A 27,028-nucleotide genomic window follows, 5' to 3' on the forward strand; every position below is an offset into this window, starting at 1 on the left:
TTAACCCGAGGTACCACTGTACAACCAAATGAACAAACACATTTCATTGACGGCATGTTCCAGCTGGTATTTTTTAGTTTAAATATGGAGGAAGAGTTGACATAGTTAGGATTTCCACAGAAAATTCCCAGAGTGGTGGCATATCAGCTCTTCCAGTTAGAACTAATCACCAAGGAACCTTTTATTAAATGTTATATACACTATGTGTATGCAACCACTCTGTGCTGGGACTGAATACTGTGGGAAATTGGGGTGATTTTAACCCACCCCGAGTCAGACTGCGGTGTCAACAAAGCACCCAAATCGCATTCTCCTACATAAGCACTTTATTTTTCTATGCTCTCCTTTTCTTTGTAAGTCTCTTTTTCTCTGCCTCTGTGTTTCCGTACTCCAGCTCCATGACCTTTGCAAGAAGTGAGCCTGTCTAAATGCTGCCAGAAGAACACAGAAGAGCACTGGATGATTTTGTTGTTAAAGCAGAGCAGTGGAACGTCTTTTAAAAAGTTTAAAGCTTCATTTTCTTTTTAGAAACAATGCCTGCTCTGTGCCAGGGCTGAATGATGAGGTAAACTGGGGTTGGTTTTGCCCCTCCCTGAGTTGAAAAAGGTGCGCCTTTTGCCAGATGAGCAATCATACTTCAGGTTAATAGTAATGCAGTCACCATCAACCTGCATTTGAAAGCAAATTAAAAGTAGGCACAGACCACAACATGAATTGATCATACATAAATAATGTTAACATTTTATATGTTTGCCTGGAGGAAAATAAATAAGTTTTCAGGAAATAAATGTAAATTGCTATGTTACCTTTGACTGTTTCGAAACCACAGATTGCTAATTTATGCTCTGTATTTATTACAAGGAGTGTAAAACAACTATCAATAAAAACAGATATCACTGCCCATTATGCTTTCTAGTCAAAGCAATATCCTCCAACAATTTGTATAATCAGGAGTGTGAATTTTCCATTCAGATGATAAGAATGGGCTTGTAATTAAGGACCTGGATTTGAGCTAAATTCTGCTCTAGGTTTTATGAGGTTTCCTTTCAACACTGGAAATGCACCCAGCCTTTTTAAAGCTTCCTTTCTTACCCTTATCATTTCTATACTACACTGAATTCCTCTGATAGGTCTGTGATCCTAGGTGACCTTTTACTGCTGAGCCACATGTTCTCAGTAGAGAATGTTTGCCTCAAATTTAGGCTGTGGAGGAGGGAAAGAATAGGATACTAAATCACCCATGGCAAATTTCAGGGCAGGAGTGGGCACTCAATTGTGGAAGGCTAAAAATTGCTACCACTAGTGAGTGGTACTGCCATGTTCCACTACCACCACCAGTTCCAAGAGCAGCAGTATGTGATGAATCAATGCTATGGCATCATCTGAAAGGGGATTATGGGGGTAGATAGTGACTATAATTTTGGTTGCCATTACGTTGAACTGTGCTGTAGCATCATATAGCATCACTCCAGGGGTTGTGGCACTCCAGGGGTTGTTTGTTTTTTGGAGGCCAATGGTAGCTGCAGAAGTAGTTGCCCTCCTTGGGCAACTAAATTTCTGGCCTGTTGGCTGCAGTCCAGTGACACATACTTGGGGGCATGCCCCATTGAAACCCAGTTTAGTGAACTGTAGAAGCATTTTTTCCCTTGTTGGTTTTAATGACTTTGATATGTTGGTTTCAGTTCTGTGCATATGCTTTTTTCATGAAGCACTCTGGGATTTTCTTATGAAGAATGGTATAGAAATTATAAAATCGTCGTCATCCCTGGCGATGGGGACTAACTTCAGAGTAACTATGCATTTCACTCATGAATGTTCCTCATCCTTATTGTATCCAGTCTTTCCCAGTGCTTCTCGGGTCCCTTTCCTGTTGCTTGGCTTTTGGGGTTCTCTAATTTGCCTATTTATTTGTCTTCCATTCAATCAAAAGCCAGTTCCTTGAAATCCTTAAATATGGAGAAGGGGGTTGTAACAGCTGTGTTGGGGAGCACATGGCCACAAGAGCGAAAGAAGTATGTTCCATGAGTTGACTGTCAAGTTGGACTAGCGTCAAAGCAATCATTGGCTATTTTGTCAGTCACATAGCCTGTGGTGGGTGTGGCTTGTCTCTCTAAGGGATATGCCTGATCTGTAATCGAAATTCCCCTTCCCTCTCTGGGTCTAGTTGCTTTCATAGGGCAGTGGGAACTTTAGTCGTGTAGCTGCTTATGTGACAACTGCTGAAGTTCTTCACCCCTTTGTTGCTTCCTGGTATTAGGGCAGGCCCATTGCAAGGTTTCCTCATATAGTGAATACCCTTCCTGAACCTGCAGGATGGTACATAGCCAATTTCAATAAGATTGACTTGACCTCTTGGCCAGCACAGGCCCTACTGTTAGCCTGAGTAAGGCAACTGCCTCAGGCAGCTGGAAGGAGAATGTGGCGGCAACCTTTTGAAACATTCTTCCTAAGCTTCCCCAACTGATGCCTTTCATTGGAGGACAGAGTTGTGGGTGCCACATAACCTGCCTTGCACCTCACAGACTATCCTGCTGCATTCAGGTGTCGTGAAGGATGCTGTCCCCTTGCCAGTGTTGAAATAAGAGTCAAATGCCTGATGAATCAGCTTCCTATTTACAATAAGGGCGCCATTTTGTCTTTTACGTCAAGTAGCAAAATATTTTCAGCAGGCTGTGCTTGGGCCTACAAGAGAGATCATGAATGTGTTATTGCCATATGTCAAAAGAAATAAACCTGATCTTTATATAAACACACTTTATAAGTACCAGATTAGTTGTCAGACAATCCTTAAAAATGGGTTGTCTGAAATTCCCTAGAAGTAATTATGAGTTTAAGCTAATGGGAAATACAAGAGAGGCATTTTTCTTTTAAGGCACTTTAAAAGCATATGTTTCAAGTACATGAAAACGAGCTTCCCTACTAGGCAGAGAATACTTCCCGGTAGGTGTTGACAGATACTACCAAAACTCTGTCATCAAAAAGGAATGGAGGAAGGGGACCCCTACTGGCATTCATGAATTAAAGTGATAAATAACAAACTTTCAAAACTTGTTTGCCTATGTGCTTCTATGTCCCTTAGCAATCACGAAAGAAACACAAAATGCACACAAACAACTGTTTTCTCTGTTAGGCAGAGAAATCCCAACTGGGACGGGGAAACTGTGGACTCGCCACCACATTTGTAGCCATGCAAGCCAGGGCCAAAAGTGGGAGGCTGCTGCAGCAGAAGTGCCTATACTGAGCCTCTCACCTGCAAATGGACCAGCTTAGAATCCAGTTGATCCACAGTTAGCCCTGCTCCTCTCTTATCTCCATAATGCCCCATTTGAGGTGTGGGAGGGGGCTTGTGCCGACTCCTCCCAGTGTGAATACCGGCAGCAGCAACTTCCCAGTCACCCACAGCAGCAGGGGCCTCTGTGGTGGCAGAGTTGGTGGAGCCTAACAGAGGGACACCTCTGATCAAACCTACCCACTGCCTCCCAGGCAGCACTCATAAGAGGGTGAGGTTTTCAGCCGAAGTTGTTAAACCTATTTCTTGAAAGGAGTTAAGAGAACACTGGGAATTATAGTTACATGGCTTCACATAGATCTGTAATCCTGATGACATCTGAATGGATTTCTATTGTGGAACATTTCTTAGCTGCATTTGCTTTTTCCTGCAGCCGCTACTTCTGTGACAGCCAGCATGATGGTACCTTATAAAACATTCTCTGTCTCTTTTTTTAGCCAAAAAGACAGCTAATGTTTCTATTGATAGCTAATGAAAGTCAAAGGAAAATTTAAACTATAAATCACTTTAGTTTTATATTCAAGTTCACAGTACATTGCTTAAGAACTTAAGAAGAATCTCAGCTATCCAGTTCTCACAGTGGCCAACCAAATGCCTGTGGGGAGCATTTTCTTGCGAGGAATCCTATTCGGAATAAGGGGATTTCCTTTAAAAAAGGGAAAAGTTGACAGCTATGGTGGGGAGTCTGCAAGCAAGATCTGAAGTCAACAGCACTCCACCCATCTGTGATTTGCAGCAACTGGTCTACTGCCTCCAGCAGTGGAGGTGGAACATAGCCATTGATAGCATTATCCTCCATGAATTTGTTTGATCTTCTTGTATCTAATCCTCTTTTCTGTTCTGCTCTATTATCTTGGTCAGCTGCCTTCTTCCTGCAGAACCATCTTAGATTGCAAAACAGCCCCTCACCCCAGTCTGGTGTGCTTTATACAGTATTCTCTGAATTCCCATGCAGCGCCTGCATTCACAGTCACCTCAGTCTGACCCAGTACTTTCTTCTCCATTGCAGTGTTTGTGAAACCCTTTCATAATTCAGAATGCACCCTGGAGCTCTCCTCTTAAAAAGGAATTGCTGTGCTGGGGCAACATATTTCTTACCCTTGAATCCACCTTATGCAAGCAGTCATGCTCATAAGCAATGTGAGACAGTCAAATTTTAAGGTAGCCAATCTATCTACATTGGCCAGGAGCCATCTAATTCAAAAACCATCTGGTTTACGAAATTCTGAAAAGAAGGGGAAATCTTACCACTCAGTGAATTATGTAAAAAGCAATAAAATAGGAAAGCACAGCCCCTCTTTCAGTGTGAATGTAGGATCTGTATGTGTGGATTTGCCCCTGTAGCAATCAATACCTCTCTGCATGTCAGCCCAGTCTCCTGCACTGATGCTAGGAGAAGGTTTGCACCAAACAGTTCTGCCCCCTAGTGACCATCCCACATATGCTGCTGGTTGCAAGACTTTTCTGCCACAAACACATTCTATACATTATAGATGGAGAAATTTCCAACGATGTCTTTCAGCTTTGCTACACAGAGTGTAAGTACAAATGGAATGAATCGTCGTGTCTAACTGTCTTATGATTAATGCTGTATTTCTGCACATATTGGAACCAGCTCATGATAAAGATAAAGTGGATGAAATAATATATTTAATTGGTCCAACATGCTTTAATTGACACTTCGTGATAATAGGAGGTTGTTGCTACATAGTACTAATAAATCTTTTTTTCATATGGTAAGGAACTGCAAACCATACCAGATGAGGCATTCATCCAGTTGCCAACTGAGTGAACATTAAAAAAAAAAGGCAACTAGAAGGTGTGGCGGTACTGAGGTAGACTGGGGGCCTAACGTGGGATAACATTATGTGCAGCCAGGGATTGCCAACTTGAATAAAATAATTGGGGGGGGTGGTAAGCACCACCCTGCATAATTGACCACAAGACATGGTGCATGTACACCATTTGAATGGCAATGCCCATCAACTTCTGGGGGGCCCAGCCCCCTCAAATATTATAGGGGGGCCAAAAGGAACTCAGCCCCTAGGTGTTGGCTCCTATGCATCCAGCTGAATGTAGCATATGGTTTGTTATTATAGTGACTGAAATTTAGCTGTATTGCCATTTAGCAAGTGATTGAGATATGGACTCTAAGGCTGTGTACAAAATCCCATTTATTATGCTGCGCCGACCCAATTGCCATGCTGATCTCTGCCTCTATTGCGCAGTCCTGAGCGCAGTGCCGGGGAATGGCACCACAACACTACAGAGGTGTAGGGATTCAACAAAGAGATGCTGGAACTCAGTTCCGGTGAGTTATGGCTGAGAAAGGGCCCTAGTAATTCTTAACCTTTGTGATAGCTCATTCTTACCTTCCGGTGTATGGCTACATGCTCACAGGAAGGTATGTAAATAGTAGGTAACTAATGACAAAATAATTATTTTGTGGTAACTTGCCCTACTTCTGTTTAAGATGTTCAAGGAATGGATCAACAGTTCCATCAAAAGTACATGGGGAAAGAGCAAGCAGCCCCTAAAAAGATCAAGTAGTCTTGGTTCTTTGACCTTGGAATGAGGAATCATGTTAACTATTGTAAGATTTTCAACTTCTTGAAGAAGGCATTGAGTGAGCTGCGCATGGCTCAAAAACTAAGCAAAGAAGGTATAACAAAGCATTACCTCAGGATAAAAATCCTGAGATAGCAACCATGGAATATTATGTATCTATTATTCCACTGTTGTTCAATTGGAACCCAGGAGCTAATAGAGGAAGAGCATAATGTTTGTGGCCAGCAAAATATAAAAGCCTGAAAATGATTTCTTCTTCTTCCTTCATATATAATCATAAAGATATGTCTGCAGATATGTATTAGTGGTTCGCCACAGATTATTGTTATCCTTGGATTTCAAGAAGCCTCTCATATGAACGTGAAAGCCTTTTGACTTCCTGTTTTCCATTTTCTTTCCATACATTAATAATTTACCATTTCCAGTACTTTCTGTGTGCCGGTAAAAAGCCCCCCTTCGTGTGGGGAAGGATTGAACAATTGGATTTGATGTGCAATCAACAAATACCAAGAAGACTCACATTTCTTCACATATATATGAAAAAGCCAGCTGGTTTAATTCCTTCAATTCTAAAATGGCCGTTTTGTAATTATTGCTGTTGGTCATAATTCATCACCATGTACAGCCCAGATACTTCTAGGATGTTTGCTGGCTTCCTGAGAACTTTAATGTGCATTTTCTGAAATGCACAGCTTCTGAAACGCACACCAATAGAGGGCAATTTCTATTGATTCTTGATTCTTAGCTTCTCTGCACATCACCAGGCCATTACAATAAGAATGGCCCTTATTGACTGGAAAAGCCCATAGCTCAGTAGTATAGTATTTGCCTTCAATCTGGTTTGGAGCGAGGGGCTTCCTGTGTAAAAAAGAGGATGAAGACTTTATAAGGCTACAAAATAACAATCTGCAGCCATGAAAATCAGGCTATGAAGAAACTTTCCCTTCCCACTTGACCTTCTGTATCATCCAAGAATATCTCAGATACCCAATGCCAATAAACAGTTTGTTCCCATGAGAAAAAGGCTAAAAAAGCAATTTCCTTGCAAATCATTCAATTAGAAATCATAGGCTCTAAAATAGTGGTTCATTGTTGACCATTTATGTTTAAAATCTAATGATGAAATTATAATCTACTACTACTACTTTTTCTTTAAATCAAAGCCATAACATGTTAAGATAAATTTCATATGGCTAACCTGTTTTTGCTCTGCTTTTTAATGTTGCATCAACTCTTTTGTATTTTTAAACTGAGGATAAATTACATCTAGTAATTGACAGTTGAGTCAGCTAACCCAACTGTCAGAACTGGTCAGTGGGGTTGGGGCTAAGAAACTGCCCAGCAGGACTGAATTCTCCATACATTGTCTGATATGTAGGGAGTTTCTGATATGTCTGATATGTAGGGAGTCCTGCTTTCTGAAGGATTCAGCAGCAGCCAGTTCCCCCAAACCAAGCAAAGACTAGCTACAGTAGATGGGAAAGACTAGCTAGATGGGCCAGTGATGTGACTGAGTTAGAAATCATCTTCATGTTCAAATTTGAACTTGAAATTTACTTAAGTTTTAATTACACTGGTCAACAACAAATTTGTTGTCTGCGTTTTTTCAGATGATTTAGGACGAATCTGATGCGCTGAATCCAAAAATCACATTGGTTTTGCTCAATCAGGTCAAGTTTTTGAGCTATGGCCACATGTCTTTTTTTACGTTTTTGTTCACATGTACGCTTGTGTGGAGCATTTTAGAAGAACTTGGTGGGGGTAAAATGCCATGTCGAATAATTGTTTTGATTGGAAATGATTATTTTAATGACAAGAAGTATTCAGGTTTGATAGTTCTGGGTGATTATGTCAAAAAGGGATCAGTTTGAAGTCATAAAACCTCGAAATCTTCCATAAATTGGTGCAGCAAAGCATAAAGTTATTTTGGTATTAAACTTGGTGACCAGGATAAAGCTTGGGCGCCACACATGGTGTGCATGGCATGCACCGAGACTCTACGTGGTTGGACCAATGACAAGAGGAGTCTGAACTTTGGAATTCCCATGGTTTGGAGGGAGCTGACAAACCATGTCACTGACTGCTACTTCTGCGCTGTTGATGTGACTGGGATCAACAGAAAGAACCGGAGCAGCCTCAAGTATCCTGATCTTCAATCAGCACGTCGTCCTGTAGCTCATTGTGATGAAATTCCAGTGCCTATCTTCGGAGAACTTCCTGACATTAGTGACGAAGATGCCTCCAGTGTTGAAGGACATGAAGAAGAAGAAGTGGTTCTTGAAGATGATGCTCCACATCCATTTTCCCAAAAGGAGTTGAATGATCTAGTTCATGACCTCAGCTTGTCAAAGGACTCTGCCGAACTGTTGGCATCCAGATTGAAGGAAGAAAACCTCCTCTCTGACAGTGCTCACATCAGCTTCTTCCGCAACAGGCATCAAGAGTACCTCCGTTTTTTCTCGGAAGAGAAGGACTTGGTGTACTGTGCAGATATTGCGCAGCTTCTGCTCAAGCTTGGAGTGCCACAGTACGAACCCAAAGATTGGAGACTGTTCATTGACATCAGCAAGTGATCACTGAAATGTGTTCTGCTACACAATGGCAACCAGTTTGCCTCTATACCCCTGGTTCACTTGACTACACTGAAGGAAAACTATGAAGTGATGAAGTATGTGCTGGAGAAAATTGGTTATGATCAGCATAAGTGGTTTATTTGTGTTGACCTGAAGATGGTGATCTTTTTGTTGGGACAACAGTCTGGCTTCACCAAGTACCCATGTTTTCTGTGCATGTGGGATAGTAGGGACCGTGCTCAGCATTACAGGAAGAAGGACTGGCCTGTGCGGGAGGAATTGGTGCCTTGCAAAGAAAGGAACGTCATCAACGACCCTCTGGTGGACAGAGACAGAATACTCTTCCCACCGCTGCACATCAAGCTCGGCTTAATCAAACAGTTCACCAAGGCTCTGGACAAGGATGGTGACTGCTTCACTTACTTATGCCAGGCTTTTCCAGGATTGACCATGGAGAAGTTGAAAGCTGGCATCTTTGACGGTCCTCAGATCCGTCAGCTCATCAGAGATCCAGAGTTCAGAAACTCAATGAACGAAGTGGAACTGGAAGCGTGGAAGGCATTTGTTCTGGTAGTGAAGAACTTTCTTGGCAACAATAAGGCCAGAAACTACGCAGAACTTGTCAACAACATGCTGACTGCTTTCAGAAACCTGGGCTGCAACATGAGCGTCAAGATGCACTACCTATTTTCACATATGGACTGGTTTCCTGAGAATCTGGGTTCAATGAGTGATGAGCAGGGGGAGAGATTCCATCAGGACATGAAAGAGATGGAGACCAGGTATCAGGGTTGCTGGGACGCAGTCATGATGGCTGACTACTGTTGGACTCTGAAAAGAGGCCTCCCTGCCGCTGAGCATTCCAGGAGTTCCAAGAAACGGAAGTTCAAGCCCTGAAGTTTGAAAAATGGTGAAGCAACATGCAATTTACGTGTACTTACCTTTATCAGTGCCCACCATTCAGTTTACAGTAATCGATGTTTCTACCAGGTAATCAATATATGTTGTTGGAAAAACATTTTTTTCTCTTAAAAACATATTTAGGATGATATGTGTTGACAAAAATCAGCTGATAATGCCACAAAAATGTAATCGATTTTGTCACAAGATCTGATTTTTTTCAAATCAACATAGCACAAAAACCTGACCTGATGGAGAGAAACGGATCCCATTTCCTGATTCTGCAGTGTAAAAATACCCTAAAGCAGTTGTAGAAATCTAGACAACATTCAAAAAGTAAAAAATTGTTGCCCAGTGTTATCATTGTTTCCCTATCAAGAACCTTTGGAATTACAATTCATGGAGCAGAATGGACCTAGAAAACATGATCACACCAAAACTTATTTGGGTGATATGCTCAGAGTAGACCCATTGGAATCAATGAACTAGAGCTACTTAAGCCAACTGATTTCAATGGCAGTACTCTGAATAACCGTGGATATTACCCTAAGGAAAAGCATGGCAGTTAAACCCAGCTAAAAAGTCAGTGTTTAGTGTAGATTTTCACCTAGGAATGTAGTTAACTAAGAATTTTAGGCCCTTAGGCTCTCTTGCCAGAGAGAAGAAGGATAGCAAAGATGCCCATCAGCTAAATATTCTGCCTAGGGGAACAAGTTTCTTCTTGAGTAGAATAATTTAGAATATATTTTTAAAAACTTGCTTCTTACTGCAGAAATAAAGGGGTAAAATTCTATGGACCCAGTTATTATATGGGCGTGATGAAACTGGCAGGCAAGTACAGGTGAAAGTGAATTTGTCTCTTAGGAACCAGGGAATTTGTCAGTATTGGTTTCTTTGGGTTTCTCATTTTACCAGTATAGTGGTACCTCAGGTTAAGTACTTAATTCGTTCCGGAAGTCCGTTCTTAACCTGAAACTGTTCTTAACCTGAAGCACCACTTTAGCTAATGGGGCCTCCTGCTGCCGCTGCGCTGCCAGAGCATGATTTCTGTTCTCATCCTGAAGCAAAGTTCTTAACCTGAAGCACTATTTCTGGGTTAGCAGAGTCTGTAACCTGAAGCGTAAGTAACCTGAGGTACCACTGTATTAAATTCAGTTCTCCAAATCAGTTTGCTATTTTATTTTTTTTAAAAAGAGGCTTCATGAAAATTCATCAGCATTTTTGTGCTAATTTCTCAGACTATATACATTTTATGTGCAATTTTGCCTGAAACATAATTTTTTTAAAAAGCATTTCCCCCTAACAATGCATTTTGCATCTTATTTTCACTAACATATGCATTTATATGTACACTTTACTATATGCATTTTTGCACACATTACTTACCATCGCAAAATTCAGCTAAGTGTGAATTATTAAGAATTATTATTGCTGTTGTTATTATTATTTTATTTATACCCCACCCATACCAGACCCTGATTAGCTTCTCAAATGTGCTAGCAGTTTCATTGCTGCAACACTAATTTTCTCTCTGGGCTAAGCACAATATTTATCTTTTCGTTCAGGCATATCTCACTCCTTGGTTTTTTTAAAGATTTCACATTGGTTACCACCTTTCTAGACTGTCATTAAATTCCTACTTAGCATCTCATTGTTCATAAGAATACCTCTCTGTCAATATTTGCAAAGCTATCGTCGTAGTGCTATTAAAACTGCTTTCCAGAATCCTCTTTCTCAGGAGGCCTACAAATCATTCCTCTCTGGCATTGGTTATTAGGTAATGAGCTGTGATCTCTCTGGTCATCCATTAAGTTCTATGAGATTCATTTTTCTAGTTCAGCCTTCTGCCATTTGCTGTACTGCTGTCATGGTATGGACTTGGCTGGTACTATGCCATGCTGATGATCATTCCCAGGAGAGCATTGCATGAAATAGGAAGATTTTCCAGCCTGATCCTAAAAGTCAGCATTAGCGTAAGCAGTACTATATTTTGCGTTTTTCTAGCTAAACTATGGGACCAGGGCAAAGTCACACAGTTCTGCTGCCATGTGATACAAGAAAGCCCTGAAATTCACATTATATGCAATCATGGGAAGGGATGGGGGAGAAATTTGATTCACTTAGCGTTTTAATTTGCCTTTCTTGAACCAATGTGCAAACTTCTATCCTAGCCTTCACCTATCTTATGTCCTCCCAGTGTTTTGAACTACAACTCCCATCAGCCCCTGTTAGCATGGCCAATGGTCAGGGAAGATGAGAGATGCACTCCCAAATATCTGGAAGGCATCAGGTTCAGGAAGGTTGCTCGATCCTGTTTCACTCTTACTTAGGAATCTTTTTAATCTAAATAATCCCTCCCTGTTTCCTCATAGGGATGGTGTTTCAATTCTTTGCCCAGTTTGGTTGATATTTTCTGCACCTATTACGCTATTTTTGAAGTGAAATGAATTCTTACATTCTACAATGAGATCCAGCCTAAAATATTTACACATAAATAAAACTGGCACAAACAATTGGTGGCATTGAGGGATAAAAAGGTAGACATTTTCCCTACCCTCTTAATAAAAATCTGACGTTGAATTAATGCTTAGGCATCAATTACAACCATGACAACAAAAGGCAATAAATAAATTCCTGTCAAGAAGAAAACATGCATCAAAACCAGAGATTATATATTTTTTCCTCTGCAAAGCCAGAATACATTGATTATTTTTTTAAGTCCTAAGGCTTACTTCAGCCTTCTGTTGATATCAGCAAAATTATATAGTTTTGACATTCTATTTCCAGCTCAGCAAATTCTGTATGTAATCATCCCGGCCCTCACTTTAATGGTGTTTAGTTTTTTCATTTTTAAAAAAGGCAGGTTAAGGGAAATAGATTGATGGAGCTTCTAGCTTTCTATATTACAAATATCTTGGGACATCTTACACTGATTAATCATCTGAACAACAGAATGCTGAACTATTAAATTATTATATCATTAGCTATTATAATTGACTACTCACCCTGATGAGGAAAACAAACAAACAAGAGATATCTCTAAGCATGCATCATTTACCACCACCAACAGCAGCCCAGGACTGAAAAGAACCAGCTGTCCAGGCTGCAATCCTATACACATTTTGAACATTTAACAGGTGTGCTCACTTGTGATAGTAGACTGAGATGGAATGCATCCCTTTCTCCTCATGCTTCCTAGACAGAAATGAATGAATGCCTACTTTCCTATTATTCTTAAATTTACATCTCCTGTTAACTTGTTTCTGTATACAGAAATTGTGTTTGCTCCTGTATAGCTGTTGTCATGTATGAGGAACCTGTGGCTGTCCACAGGCCATTGGATTACAGCACTCAGCATCCCTGGCTGTTGAGCCAATGGCAGGGGCTGATGGGAAATGGAGTCCAACAATATCTAAAGAGCCAAAGGGACTCTATCCTTATCTTGGCCACTTCGTCTCCATCCAGCTTTACTTGAGAAGTTCCTCCACAGACAAACACCCTACAAGTTAGCTAAAATATTACTTTGGGAGTGTTTTATAAAGCTTACCTGCTTTACCTTCCTCTGGGATTACATTCTGACCCAAGGAATTTGTGGACTGCTTTCCCCACCCCATTATTGGGAAATCTTTTCTCACCTGGTAGCTATTCCCCTGCTGCCATGAGGGAACAAGGGATTTTTCTGAACTTATCAAATGAACAGCACACTTCAGCAGATTTCATTGGCTACATGTGTAATGTAGCCAATATGATGTCCTTCAGATGTTGCTGAACGACAACCCCCATCATCCCCATCATGCTGCCTGAGGCTGGTGGGACTTGTAGTTTAGCATCATCTGGAAGTCATCAAGTTGACTACCCCTGCTATAAGGAAAAGATACGTGACTGATACAATTTTTAAAAATCAAGTGTCCAGAGGCACATATACATGGCAGCTTTTAGCCTCAACACTGCAAAAGACCCAGTTCTGTATTTTCTAAACCTCAGCACTTCTCCTGCATTGGCAGCAACTGTGCACAACCTGCAGAACCACCCCTAAAAGTTCAGAATGGCATTCTGTGAGGCACAAGAGGTTGCAAAGCATTTCCTTTCACATAACAACTTGCTTTGTAAATGTGCATGGGTCTCTGAAATGCAAACAAAATCTTCCTTTCAATTAAGAGTGCTAATAGCCTTTGGCCTAGGTTGAAAGTGGAAGGGGCTCTCAACAGAGATGAAAAATAGGCTTGACCACAGTAAAAAGCTGTGGATAAAGTTAAGGCATGCTTCCTTAAATCTGCATCACAATTTACATTGCTTGGAGATCCCTATTACTTCACAGAAGCTCATCTACAAAACAAGCAAAAGCATCTGTCTGCAAGCTGTTCTTCAACTCCCTGGGAAACCTTATTATCTTCAGAAAGCCAGAAAGGGTAGGCAAGCACTTATTTACTCCATCTTATAAAAAATATTTAAGGCAAATAGTCCTCCACATTTTGGTAAAGGAAAATAATCAAATTAGCTGATTTACAGATTCTAAAAGAGAAGTGTTTTCCCCATCTAAGAAAGAGTGCAAGGCTATATATGTTGACTCAAAGGGAAGTCCCAAGGAAAGTGTGTAGTGGATTGCAGCCTACCTTGACATACAAAATGTAAGATTACTGAAATTCATGTTCTAAATATATCGTCTGATACTTCATACTTTTCAAATGTCTGTCTCCTCGCCCACCTACATGGGGTGACCTATATAAAATCTGCAGTTGGTTTGAGGTAGGCACTCAAAACAAAGGTTATTAGTGGCATCATCTGCAGTTTCTTGATTATGAAGGAGTGAGGCTCAGGCTTTGTCACAATACAAAGGAACTCAGCCTTCTGGTGTGCTACAGTGGGAACACCAGAACATGGAAATACTGATCAGAGCACATGTCCGGTCACTTGCGTGTAGCTATTCATCCCCTTTAACAGGACTAAGCACTAATACCACTAATATCTACTTTGATGTGTTCCACAGTATTTCAGCCATTCACAGAGTATTCTCTAATAATAATAATAATAATAATAATAATAATAATAATAATAATAATTTATTCATACCCCACCCATCTGGCTGGGTTTCCTCAGCCACTCTGGGTGGCTCCCAACAGAACATTAAAAACACAATAAAAGATAAAACATTAAAAACATCCCTAAACAGGGCTGCTTTCAGATGTCTTCTAAAAGTCAGATAGTTGTTTATTTCCTTAACATCTGATGGGAGGGCGTTCCACAGGGCAGGCGCCACTACTGAGAAGGCCCTCTGCCTGGTTCCCTGTAACCTCACTTTTTGCAGTGAGGGAACTGCCAGAAGGCCCTCAGAGCTGGACCTCTGCCCCCCCCCCCCCTTAATAAAAGAGTGAAAATCTGTTCACAAGGAGCTGGGTTATCAAGCGAGAGGGAGAGTATCCTTATTGCCAAGATGACCTGACTGTGTTTTTAGTATATCCAACTAAAAATGCATTGCAAGGGAATAACTTCTGCATTCAGATATGCAGTGGGACATTCGTCTCCTGCTGCTGGTTCAGGGAACATAAGCTGCCACAGCAGAATGATGGGCTATCGAGAGCCCTCCATTAGCCATCCTCGCTTCTAGCAAAGAGAACCAGTAGACACATGGCTAACTGTAAATTCCCTGCAGTGGGGAGAGCAACCAAACCTCCTTTTCACTGCTGTTGTTATTTGCCTAAAGTTTTCAAGGTACTGTTCAAAAATTAACAAACTATCCCTGACCCAGGGTAACAAATAGACACAATTCTGTGGGGCTTAATCAAAGTTCAGTGAGGTTAGGACTGCAGTCTAATGCATCATAGTTATAGAAACTTGACAAGGTGCATTTTGTATTGATTTCATGATTCTTTCGTAAAACTTGGATTTTGTTAGCTGTTTGGCACATACAAATAAGATTAGATGGATGGCTAGGTAGTCTCAGCAATAGGAATGACTTCACACCCACTCTCAGAGAAAGAATGGCTGTGAACAGACAAGTAATATAATATCTATCTAATCTATCATCTATCTCATGGCGTCACCTTAATAAAGTATGCATAAAATCCATATATTAGTGAAAATGACATAAAAATACATATCATAAGGGAAAACTGCTTTGCAAAAATGGGTCTAAAGGTAAAGGACCCCTGACAGTTAAGTCCAGTCGTGAACATCTATGGGGTTACAGCGCTCATCTTGCTTTACTGGCCGAGAGAGCCGGCGTACAGCTTCCAGGTCATGTGGCCAGCATGACTAAGCAGTTTCTGGCGAAACCAGAGCAGCGCACAGAAATTTGTATAATTAGGAGAGATTGATAGAAAAACAAGAACTGTTTTTAAAGATCAGATACTGATGCGGAAATGTGGAGAATGAACTTTAAGAGAGAAAAAATGAAATGGACAAATTTCCCTGAATTAAGTGTCTGAATTAGATTGCATCATTTATATGAATTATTGTTGCTGTTTTCCCAAAAACACAACTGTAAAAAAACTGCCTTTGATAAAATTCCTTCTCCACTGCAATCTGAACCCTAAGCATGCAAGAAAGCTTTAAATTGTTGTGTGCTGAAGCCCCATTTTAGCTTTACTAGAAGAAAAGCTTGTCTAAAGATTTGTAGGTCACATTTAACAAGGTAAGTTGTATTAAGGCTATTTTAGGCATTGATTGAACTACTGCTGGACTGTGGAAAAGGTGATATCCCAGTCTGCTCTCCCATTGTGCTTGCATTGCTCCCTGACCAAGGGTTTCGTAAAGCGTGATCAAATGAGCATTCAGAATTGGCCACATGCACACCAGTCCAGCCAGCTGTGCCCTCCAAAGCTCATTTCTGTAAGCAGCTTACTTGACAATTTGGAACTTTTTGAAGCATCTGACATAATCACTATTTACACTAGCAAAGAAGACCCCCCCCCAAAAGGGGGGGAGGAAGAGGCCTCATAATACCAAAATTGCAGTTCCCTCCAACCAAACCTTATAAATGGGGCCAAGCTCTAATAGTTTCCAGGCCAAATGTTTTAAAGCTCACCTGACACCTTCGCCCTTCTACTGCAACTACAACTGGTCTTGCCTCTGATGGCTACAACAGGGAGTCCTGCTAGTCTCCTCTGGGTGACATCTCACCTCCTCACTGATGCCCAGAATGCTGTAACAGCCCCACATGCCAAGAAGCCTAAGAAATATAATTATCCAGTTCACACCATGGATGCCAGATGCCATGTTAAAGCTGCATGTTACACTTTGCTGCTCAAAGTGGGCAAGATGCAGAAGCTGACAGAACTGGCTGTTTAATCTTACTTCAACATTGGTGACAAGAAAGTGTCCTCTACTGCACCCGAACCAGCTGGCTAGTTTAGAGGGGCCATGGCAAGCTACATCATATCCAGCAGGATGGCCAGCAGGATTAGGAAGGACTGATAGGGGGCTGTTGCTGCTGCTCCCTATCATCTGCTCCCTGAGGCAGTCACCTCACTTTGCTTAATGTATGAGGAGCACCCAGACCACAAGAGTGTGAGATCTCTCTTGGGAGAATAAGAGACCAAAATGATGGTTGGCATGCATATTCCAGCCATCCATTTTCAATGGGGCCAAGAAAGGTGCAAAATACATGGAAATTAAAGTGCATAGAAAGCATTATCCCTGTTGAGCATGGAGTTAATGGGATTAAATTTGGTGTGAATATTTTTCACAAAATTCTCTGTCTAAAGTTTGGCTCTGCTTGACTGCCGTTTTCAAGGAGAATAAAGAAAGATGCAAAATAGATTATATTCCAATACCTGAAGCAAACCCTCTGGAGAACCATGTGGCAAAAAGGGCTGAAAGAGTTTCAGGAAATCCCTGAAAATCAGTCAGAGGCATTCCATGACCAGAGCTCCCACTCATGGAATGTGCTTTTCCCCAGTTTGGAAGGATCTCCCCTTCCCTCTCAGTACTTAACCCATGCTATTCAGCAAGGTCCCCTGACCCATAAGAAAGGCTGGGGGGGCTAGCAGCCCCCTCCATTTGGCCTTTGTCCAGAACCATCCCTACACATTTTGTGTATGCTATTTTAAATCGTGTTCCAATGCCCTTCTCACAAGTAAAGAATTTGCCTGGCTTTTCTCAGTAAATCAATACATTTGTTCTCTCCTCAAGGCCTTCCATTATTTTAGAATCCTATTTACTTTTTTGTTTGGATAAAAAATAATAATTTCATGTCTATTCCATGAGAAGACTAACTTAGAGATGTCCCAATACAGCAAGCCAATTCTGTCCATGGGCACAGCTAATAGAATGTGAATTCTCATGTACAGGCACATAACATTGCACATCCAAGCTTCATTGGTGTGTCTGGATGTGTCTTTGAAGTAGGCGGGGTCTGTTTTCCCAGGTCTGAAACCATCAACTGAAGATATTCTGCTTCCTTGCTATCTTCTACTCAAGAAACTCCCTGTCAGAATATGTATATGGTGCCACCTCTCTCCCGTCCTTCAAATCCCTCCTCAAAAGCCACTTGTTCCATGTAGCTACTGAAATATGCTCTTAAATCTCACTCCCCGTGACTTAATGTAGTGGCACTTTTCCCAAGCCTTGTTTGTCCCCTCCCCTCCCCCCCCCCACCCTTGGGAGCAGGAACTTGTCTACATTGCCTATGAAACTTTGTAAGGTGCAACTATATATGGCATAAGGAGAAGAAAGAGGGAGAAAGGGGGATAAGGAAGATGGGAGGAGTAGTGGTAGCATGGCATTCCAAAAGAGAACAAAAGAGAGCATGTCTGCTAGCAATACAGTGTGTCTTCTTCAATATCCTTTTACCACATTTGTAAAATATGATACACCATGGTTTGGGACATGCTTAGCAGATAATGGTGAGCTTACACTTTTAAAAATTAAAACAATATACCTCTGACTATTTGATGTGTTGCATACCATATGAATTGGTAGTAAAAATATATGCTCTTTTCACAGTTTGAATTTAATAATCTAATCAATCATCCATAATTCATGGGCTGCTTAATAAACAAACATAAAAAAACAACTATAACTTTTGCAAATTCAACAGAAGAAAAATAGTCAACTTTTTATTAATTTATTTATGCTAAGACTGCTATTTATGAAGCATATGTCAGTGCTTAATAAAAAATGATCTCAATAAATTCAGTAAGAAGACAAACTATTCATTCTTTTAGCATATGAAGAAAATGAATGGGAAAATAGGCTTCCTGTGCAAACGAGCTATTTGAAATCTCTGCCCATGACATGCAATTACCGACTCTGGACTATGTATCACCAGCGTTGTCTTGATTTCTGTCTTGCATTTAATTACTGGTAATGCTTCACAACTTGCTGCAGTAGAACATACCTTTTTCCGTTCATATTTTATAACTTCCTCTCCCTCAGTTCTTAAGGACATGCTCAGAAATATCTGGAAACCCCAGAGGGTTTAATTTAAAGTAGGAAATAAATCCACACAACCCACAGTGTTGTGTTTTGGTTTTTTCAGAAAAAGTACAGTACAGCACTTTGACTGATGAAGCTAGAAAAGGACATTAATCACCACTGCAAGGTAGTTCCTTTAGGCTTTACTGTGAAGCAAGAGCTTATCTTCTAACTAGTCCAATGGTTCTCTAGTAGGAAAAGATAGCATCAGTCAATTAGAAACAAGAAAACCTATAATTATCAACTTGTATTCTTCCACAGTCATCAGGGAGAAACATCTTCTGCCTGGCACTCCACTATCTACAGCAAAAGAGTTTTGATTTATAGTATTTTCTGCTGGCTTCTATTACACCAAGGCTCAAAACTACACAGGGTGTTCAGTTGTGCCATTTTCCCCCTCACAAGTCATTTGTTTAAATTTTTAAAAACCTTGAAGGTTGTGATTAAGAGTGGGGAAATGACAGGCAGGGTCATTGGTTGATTTTGCCTGCAGCAAGATAAATTTAATAAAAAATAATTATGCCTATACTAAATGGCAGCTGTTCTTCAGAGTTTCAAATGGGATATTCCCAGCCCTACGTGGAGATGCTCTACCTCTGAGGAACGACTCTTCTCTGGAGAAAGGCCCAGATATTTTCTTCAATGACTGGGAAACCAGCTTGAAAGTGGGGACACTCCTAGGAAGGCAAATGTGAGGAGGGCTATGGGTTAAGGAGTCCTGTCTCTCACCACTCTTTTAGCTCTCAGTTGCAGGTTTTGAGTCAAGCTGTCAAAGAGAAAGAATCGTGCAACTGCTATTGTTTAATATATGACAGAATCAGAGGGTGGCCTTGTTAAGGGCCTTCCCTTTTCCCACAGGAGTGAGGGAACCTCCTTTAAAAATATATACTGTTATGGGTCTGTGGCCAATGCGGAGCTTCATGCTCCAGCACCGGGGGCGGAGAGCAGGCAGGGGCAGGGCTGGCACGCATCCCGGGGGCGGGGCGCCCAGTACGGGTGGGGGAGCAGCCGCGATGGCACCCTGGGGGTCGCACTGCCAGGGGTGATGCGCTCCACCCGCACTCCTCTTCCTCCACCAGTGTCTGTGGCCTCCCCATGGAGGATCACTGTGCCTTCACAAAGCAGCAACATGAACAGTAAACTCTTTCAAACCTACCACCCATAAACCTACCACATTTATATGTTGCTGCTCAAGACTGAAAGGAAAAAAAACAACCCCAAATTGCTGTGCATTCCTATTACTCCACTGAACTTTTGTGATCCGAGGCTCAAAGATGCTTGTCAAGATGCTCTTGCAGTGCATTTTAGAAGGAGTAGGATTTCAAACAAATGCATTGCAGGGAGGGACCCAACTGAGTAAATGACTTCTTGTGCTCCTTTAAGAAGCATATAGAAGAAAACCTGTATTCTAGGGGGAAATGATTTGGCTTAAGCACATAACACTACCTGCTGATGCTTTCAGGAAGAAAAGATTCTGACATACCTCTTAATTTGCTGGCATTTGATACTATGAGAACAAGTGCATCTTTTTTTTTTTTTTTTTTTTTTTGCATCTGTGATCTCTTCCACAAATATGTGCAAAGAGGCCGTTTGATCGTGGTCCAGTTTCCTTCCCCCCCTTTTTTTAATTTTTATTTTTGCTTAGTAATGAACTGTGCTTAATTTTTGCTTTTTTTTATTAAGTATTTTCTTGGTTTACAAAGTACACGCCTTGTCTCTTTCTAGAAGTTGTATAGCTTTTTTACAAATCAGTTACATTTGTTATGAGGCATTAGTGTTGAGTACAGTATAAGGTCATGAAGAAGAGAGGGAGAGAGGAGGAGTGGTGGTGAAATTTATATTTTTTGCAGTGTATGTGTGGGGTTTTGTGTCAGCATCAACTAGATAGGTTCTATTTCTATTCGCTTGTTACATTTCTGTGGTACTAAGAGGTTGGGGGCCCAGGGTATGGTCGGTTGTCTGTGGTTGTCTGCAATGGGGTTTGTTTGTCTTTGTGAGGGAAGGAGGGTTTGTTGTGTCAACAACATCTTCCAAAAGACCTAGTTGGAGAATTTGTTGAGTTCCCAAGAGCACTGATCAATTTTTGCATCTGAATAAGACATGTTCTTGTTTTCATTTCTACCCTACTGCAAAGGCTTGAGTAAATAATTTCAAGAATTCTACATGAAACCCATATAACATCACATCTTATCTTTTAGCAACTGGTTATTTAGCATTTCCTTTGGGCACAGTGTACAGAGCTGTGGTCCACCTAAGCACATTTACTGAAACTGACAAGGCATACTCCTGAGAAATGTGCTTTATTATATCAGTTTAAACATTAATATTCTCATTCCCTCTATGGAGAGACAAACAATTCTTTTGCCAAACTCCCCTGATAGAAAACACTGAGATAGTTAATAATGGTAAATGACAGAACATGAATAATAATAATAATAATAATATTTTTTTATTTATACCCCACCCTCCCCAGCCAAGGCCGGGCTCAGAGCGGCTTACAAGCAATAATAAAAACAAGATGAATGATTACAACTTAAAAACAAAAATAAAATACAACATTAAAATAATGGAACATTAAAATATTAAAATGTAGCCTCATCGCAGGAGGAGAAGGAAAAGAAAAAAGAAAGAGAGGGAGGGAGGGAGGGAATCAAATTGGCTCCAAGCCAAAGGCCAGGCGGAACAACTCTGTCTTACAGGCCCTGCAGAAAGAAATCAGATCCTGTAGGGCCCTGGTCTCATGAGGCAGAGCGTTCCACCAGGCCGGAGCCAGAGTTGAAAAGGCCCTGGCTCTGGTTGAAGCCAATCTAACTTCCTTAGGGCCTGGGACCACTAGGGTGTTGTTATTTATGGACCTTGAGGCTCTCCCTGGGGCATACCAGGAGAGGCGGTCCCGTAGGTACGAGGGTCCTAGGCCGTGAAGGGCTTTAAAGGTCAAAAGCAGCACCTTAAATCTGACCCTGTACTCCACCGGGAGCCAGTGTAGCTTGAAAAGCACTGGGTGAATATGCTCCCATGGCAGAGACCCCATGAGGAGCCTCGCTGCAGCATTCTTTACCCCCTGGAGTTTCTGGGACAGCTTCAAGGGCAGCCCCGCGTAGAGCGAATTACAGTAGTCAAGCCTGGAGATGACCGTCGCATGGATCACTGTGGCCAGGTCGGGGCGGGAAAGGTAAGGGACCAACTGCTTGATGCGGCGAAGATGGAAAAATGTCGCCTTGGCTGTTGCTGTAACTTGCGCCTCCATGGAAAGGAAGGCGTCAAGGATTACACCCAAACTCTTAACGGAAGACAATGGCACTAATTGGCCCCCGCAAGAGAAGGGAGTTGGTCCCTCATCCCCATGCCATCCTGACCTAGCCATAGGACCTCTGTCTTTGAAGGATTTAGTTTCAATCGGCTCCCACGAAACCATCCAGCTACAGCTTCCAAGCATCTGGTCAGTGTGTTCGGGGCCGAGTCGGTGTGGCCATCCATCAGCAGATAGAGCTGAGTGTCATCAGCATATTGGTGACAGCCCAGCCCAAAGCTCCGGATAATCTGGGCAAGCGAGCGCATAAAGATGTTAAAAAGCATCGGGGAGAGAATTGCGCCCTGCGGCACTCCACACACCAAGGAGTGGCGCGACGACATTTCCCTCCCTAGTGCCACCCTCTGTCCCCGACCAGAGATAAAAGAGCACAACCAGTTACGGGCTATGCCCTGTATCCCCACGTCTGCGAGGCGGTGGTCCAGAAGATCATGATCAACCATGTCAAAGGCTGCTGACAAATCTAAAAGGATCAGCAGTCCTGACCCGCCTCGATCCAGTTGTCTACGGAGATCATCTGTTAGGGCAACCAGAGCTGTCTCCGTCCCAAAACCAGGACGGAAACCGGACTGAAATGGATCTAATGCCGATGTTTCCTCCAGAAACCTACCAAGCTGTTCAGCAACCGCTCTCTCAGTTACCTTACCCAGGTATGGAAGATTTGAAACTGGGCGGTAATTGGATAGGTCTAAGGGATCTGATGAAGTTTTCTTTAAGAGTGGACACACCACTGCTTCCTTCAGTTCCCCTGGGAATGTCCCCGTGTCAAGGGACAGATTGATAATTTCAACCAGGGGAGTCCGCGCAACATCTGGACACTCCCTAATCAGCCAAGACGGGCACGGATCAAGGAGGCAGGTGGTGGGCCTACCAACTTGGAGGAATCTATCCACATCAGTAGGGAGTATCCGATCGAAATGGTCCAACACTGGACCTGAAGTCAGTCGAGGGGCCTCCAGTTCAGTCACTGTATCTAAATTGGCAGGGAGGTCACGGCAGAACAACAGGACTTTCTCCGCAAAAAACTTGTGAATGCCTCACAGCTGTGGGTCGAATTTGTGCTTAAATTTGGTTGTCCTCCTAAGGATGTTATTGACCTAATTATTCTAAAAAGTTGTGCCGGGCGAGAGCTAGCGGATGCAATGGAAGCTGCAAAGTAAGATTTCTTAGCAGCTTTCATAGCCATCTCATAGGCTTTCATAAGCGCCCTATAAGATGTTCTTGAGGCTCCGTCACGAGTCCGTCGCCATACTCGCTCTAGCTGTCTGAGATCCCGCTTCATTTTCCGGAGCTCCTCAGTAAACCAAGGGGCCCAGTTTCGACGGGGTCGCAGAGGGCGCTTAGGCGCGATCTCATCAATGGCTGCCAAGAGCCGGTTATTCCAGTCCTCAACAAGGTCATCTAATGAGTCACCAGGAGGAGCAGGGTTCCGCAAGGCTTGTCGGAATTTATCAGGATCCATCAGTTTTCGCGGACGAGCCCAAATATGTTCGCCACCCGAGCCGGGGAGGAGCGGGAAGTCAATCTTGGCTTTCAGAGCGTAGTGATCAGACCATGGCACTTCCATAGCGGGGAGCATGATCACATCTATGCCAGCCCCAAAGATCTGATCCAGCGTGTGGCCTGCTTGATGAGTGGGGCCCAAAACAAACTGGGAGAGCCCTAGTGTTGCCATGGAAGTCACTAGGTCCAGAGCCTGTGAGGAGGGAGCGGCATCGGCATGGACGTTGAAGTCTCCCAAAACCAGTAGGTTTGGGAACTCCAAGGCCCAGCCCGCCACCACCTCCAGCAGGTCTGACAGGGTGGCTGCAGGTGTGCTGGGTGGTCGGTACACCAGCCAGACAGCCAAGCTCTCCTTGGTGCCCCACACGAGACCAACACATTCAATGCCGGAGATCGCCGGTGATGGCAGAGCTCTGAAAGAGCAATCCTCCCGGAATAACAACGCTACTCCTCCCCCCCAACCCACAGTCCACGATTGATGGAGGACAGAGAAACCTGGGGGTGTTATCTCATGTAGGGAGACTACTTCGCCTTCCCGTACCCAGGTCTCCGTCACGCAAGCCAGGTCAATCCCCTGCGAGACAAAAAAGTCACGCATGGTGGCGGTTTTGTTGCCTATGGACCTGGCATTGCACAGCACCAATGACGGAGGTGTGTAATCCTTGCTCTCCCTACCCTCATCCCTTGGGATGGGGCGTAGATTGGAAGGGGTTCGAGGATCACTGCATCTCGAAACCCTTTGCCGATAGAGATATCTAGCCCCACCGCCATTCCTCCCTAGCCCTTCAATTGTGGAAATCCCAGATCCCATACTAGCTTCCCCAATAGATGGGTAACATCCCCTCAATAACAAGTCATCCTTGGGCCAGGACTCCTGGTAAAAATGGTATGGGAAAGAGGTGGAGGTCTGATAGGGTAAGTATCCCTAGAAGATAAAACCCAACCAACCGCACCCCAAGTGGGGGAGACAGTCCCATGGTGTTTCATTAACTGTCAATCCCCCTCTCCCTCCTGGGTTAATTGGAGGATTGTTGGTTCTATCTGTGGCTGTGGAAGTATTAATAGGTATGTGTTATAAAATGTGGATCACTGGCCAACAAAGAGCCAGATTCGAATTCGGAAGATCTGTCCATCCTGTCTCGCCAGGAGTACAGTAGAGAAGGCTGATCTTTCTGATAAGTTTTTGGAACATTAGGCAAAGGTCCAGATGTAGATTTGGTGCTGGATATCTCCAGATTGTCAGCAACATAGAGTTCTTTAGGTGTTGTTGCCATAGAAATGTCGGAGGCGATAAATTCCTCATCTAATTTGGTGTCGTTTGAAAAGGGAACAGGGAGTTGCACTGATGTCTTTCTATGGGATAAAGAGCTGTTGGACGTCTTTAAATATTGTGCTCTAGGCTCTACTGTCCTTGTATTTTGGGTAGAAATCTCAGTCTTTATACTCATTAGCCTCTTCTTCAGGTCTTGTAATTCTAGGCTTACAAAGTTCTTTTTTTCCTTCGGGCAATTAGTATTTCTAGTGTTGAGCTTGGTTTCCTTTATCCGCATTAGCTTTGACTCTATGCAAGGGACCAATTGCCTCCTAGTTTCGTCCTTAAATACCCTCACTGGGCGGAGAGAATGGAACCACCATAGGGTATCCTTTATCTCCATGAGTCAAGATGGGAGGGTTGATGACCTAAAGGTCATAAATAGGCGCATGGTGTTTCTCAAGGTAGGCAGGAAGTGGAAATTTTCTAGATCTACATTTCAGTAATGGTAATTTAGGAGCTGAGACAAGGACATAGTAATTTGTCTGCGGTTCATCCACCTATGAGTGTATCGGTGAATCTCAAGCATTATCTGGTTCGTTTGCAAGACTTGACAGGACCTCACTTCATCCATAGTTTGAGTTGGTGAGTTGTTAACAGAGTCATTTCTTATCATCCTTTTAAGCCCTTGGGCATTTAAAGGGGAGGAACTAGTATCCAATTGTTTCTCAATGTTAACTATTCTAGTGAGGATTTCATCCAGTCTTTGGAGAACCAGAACCATAGTTTCTGCAGACAACATGCAAATCTCTTGGTAGGGGTGCGTATCCCGAATTGGTTGAAAGCAGGCTCCTCTGATATAATAATAATAATAATAATAATAATAATAATAATAATAAATTTTATTTATATCCCGCCCTCCCCAGCCGAAGCTGGGCTCAGGGCGGCTAACAACACTAAAATAGTGCAACATTATAAAAACATTATAAAAATTAATTAAAATCAAAATTGATGGCAACCATAAACTAAAGTTTTATAAAGATTGCCAAAGGAGGGAGTCAGGCTGCGCCCTGACCAAAGGCCTGGTGGAACAGCTCTGTCTTGCAGGCCCTGCGGAAAGATGTCAAGTCCTGCAGGGCCCTTGTCTCTTGTGACAGAGCGTTCCACCAGGTTGGAGCCGCAGCCGAAAAAGCCCTGGCTCTAGTTGAGGCCAGCCTAACCTCTCTGTGGCCTGGGACCTTCAAGATGTTTTTATTTGAAGACCGTAAGTTCCTCTGTGGGGCATACCAGGAGAGGCGGTCCCGTAGATACGAGGGTCCTAGGCCGTATAGGGCTTTGAAGGTTAAAACCAGCACCTTAAACCTGATCCTGTACTCCACCGGGAGCCAGTGCAGCTGGTATAGCACCGGATGAATGTGATCTTGCAGCGAAGACCCCGTAAGGAGTCTTGCTGCGGCATTCTGCACCCGCTGGAGTTTCTGGGTCAGTCTCAAGGGCAGCCCCACGTAGAGCGAGTTACAAGACTCCAGTCTGGAGGTGACCGTCGCGTGGATCACAGTGGCTAGGTCAGGGCGAGAGAGGTAAGGAGCCAACTGCTTAGCTTGGCGGAGATGAAAAAATGCCGCCTTTGTTATAGCTGCAATCTGCGCCTCCATGGAGAGGGAGGTATCGAAGATTACACCCAAACTCTTAACGGACGGTGCTGGCACTAATTGCACCCCCTCAATCCCATATCGTCCCGTCCCAGCCAGAGGACCTCTGTCTTCGAAGGATTTAACTTCAACCGGCTCCCACGTAACCATCCAGCCACAGCTTCCAAGCATCTGATCAGTGTGTCTGGGGCCGAGTCAGGATGGCCATCCATCAACAGATAGAGTTGGGTGTCATCAGCATACTGATGGCAGCCCAGCCCAAAACTCCGGACAAGCTGGGCGAGGGGGCGCATAAAGATGTTAAAAAGCATTGGGGAGAGTATCACATCCTGGGGCACTCCACACACCAAGGAGTGGCGGGATGACAATTCCCCCCCAAGCGCCACCCTCTGTCCCCGACCAGAGAGAAACGAGCGCAGCCATTGAAGGACTGTGCCCTGGATCCCCACGTCGGCAAGGCGGTGGTCCAGGAGTTCGTGATCGACCATGTCGAAGGCTGCTGACAGGTCTAGAAGAATCAGCAGCCCCGACCCGCCTCGATCCAGCTGCCTGCGGAGATCATCTGTT

At 43.0% G+C, this 27,028-nt stretch overlaps 1 protein-coding gene across 1 annotated transcript in view; it reads left to right on the top strand.

Moving 5' to 3' along the window:
* The first annotated feature begins 7,190 nt into the window (after nt 1-7,190).
* LOC308481103 (uncharacterized protein) overlaps nt 7,191-27,028 on the top strand; it is a 358,919-nt gene continuing 339,081 nt past the window's right edge. Inside the window, exon 1 of the mRNA XM_081013142.1 lies at nt 7,191-9,420. Within this exon, the coding sequence (XP_080869268.1) occupies nt 7,828-8,430 (603 nt within the window). The 5' untranslated portion in view covers nt 7,191-7,827 and the 3' untranslated portion in view covers nt 8,431-9,420. The remainder of the gene's footprint in view (nt 9,421-27,028) is intronic.

Source organism: Podarcis pityusensis (assembly GCF_964106645.2).
Source record: "Podarcis pityusensis genome assembly, chromosome: 7".
NCBI classification, from domain to species: Eukaryota; Metazoa; Chordata; class Lepidosauria; order Squamata; family Lacertidae; genus Podarcis; species Podarcis pityusensis.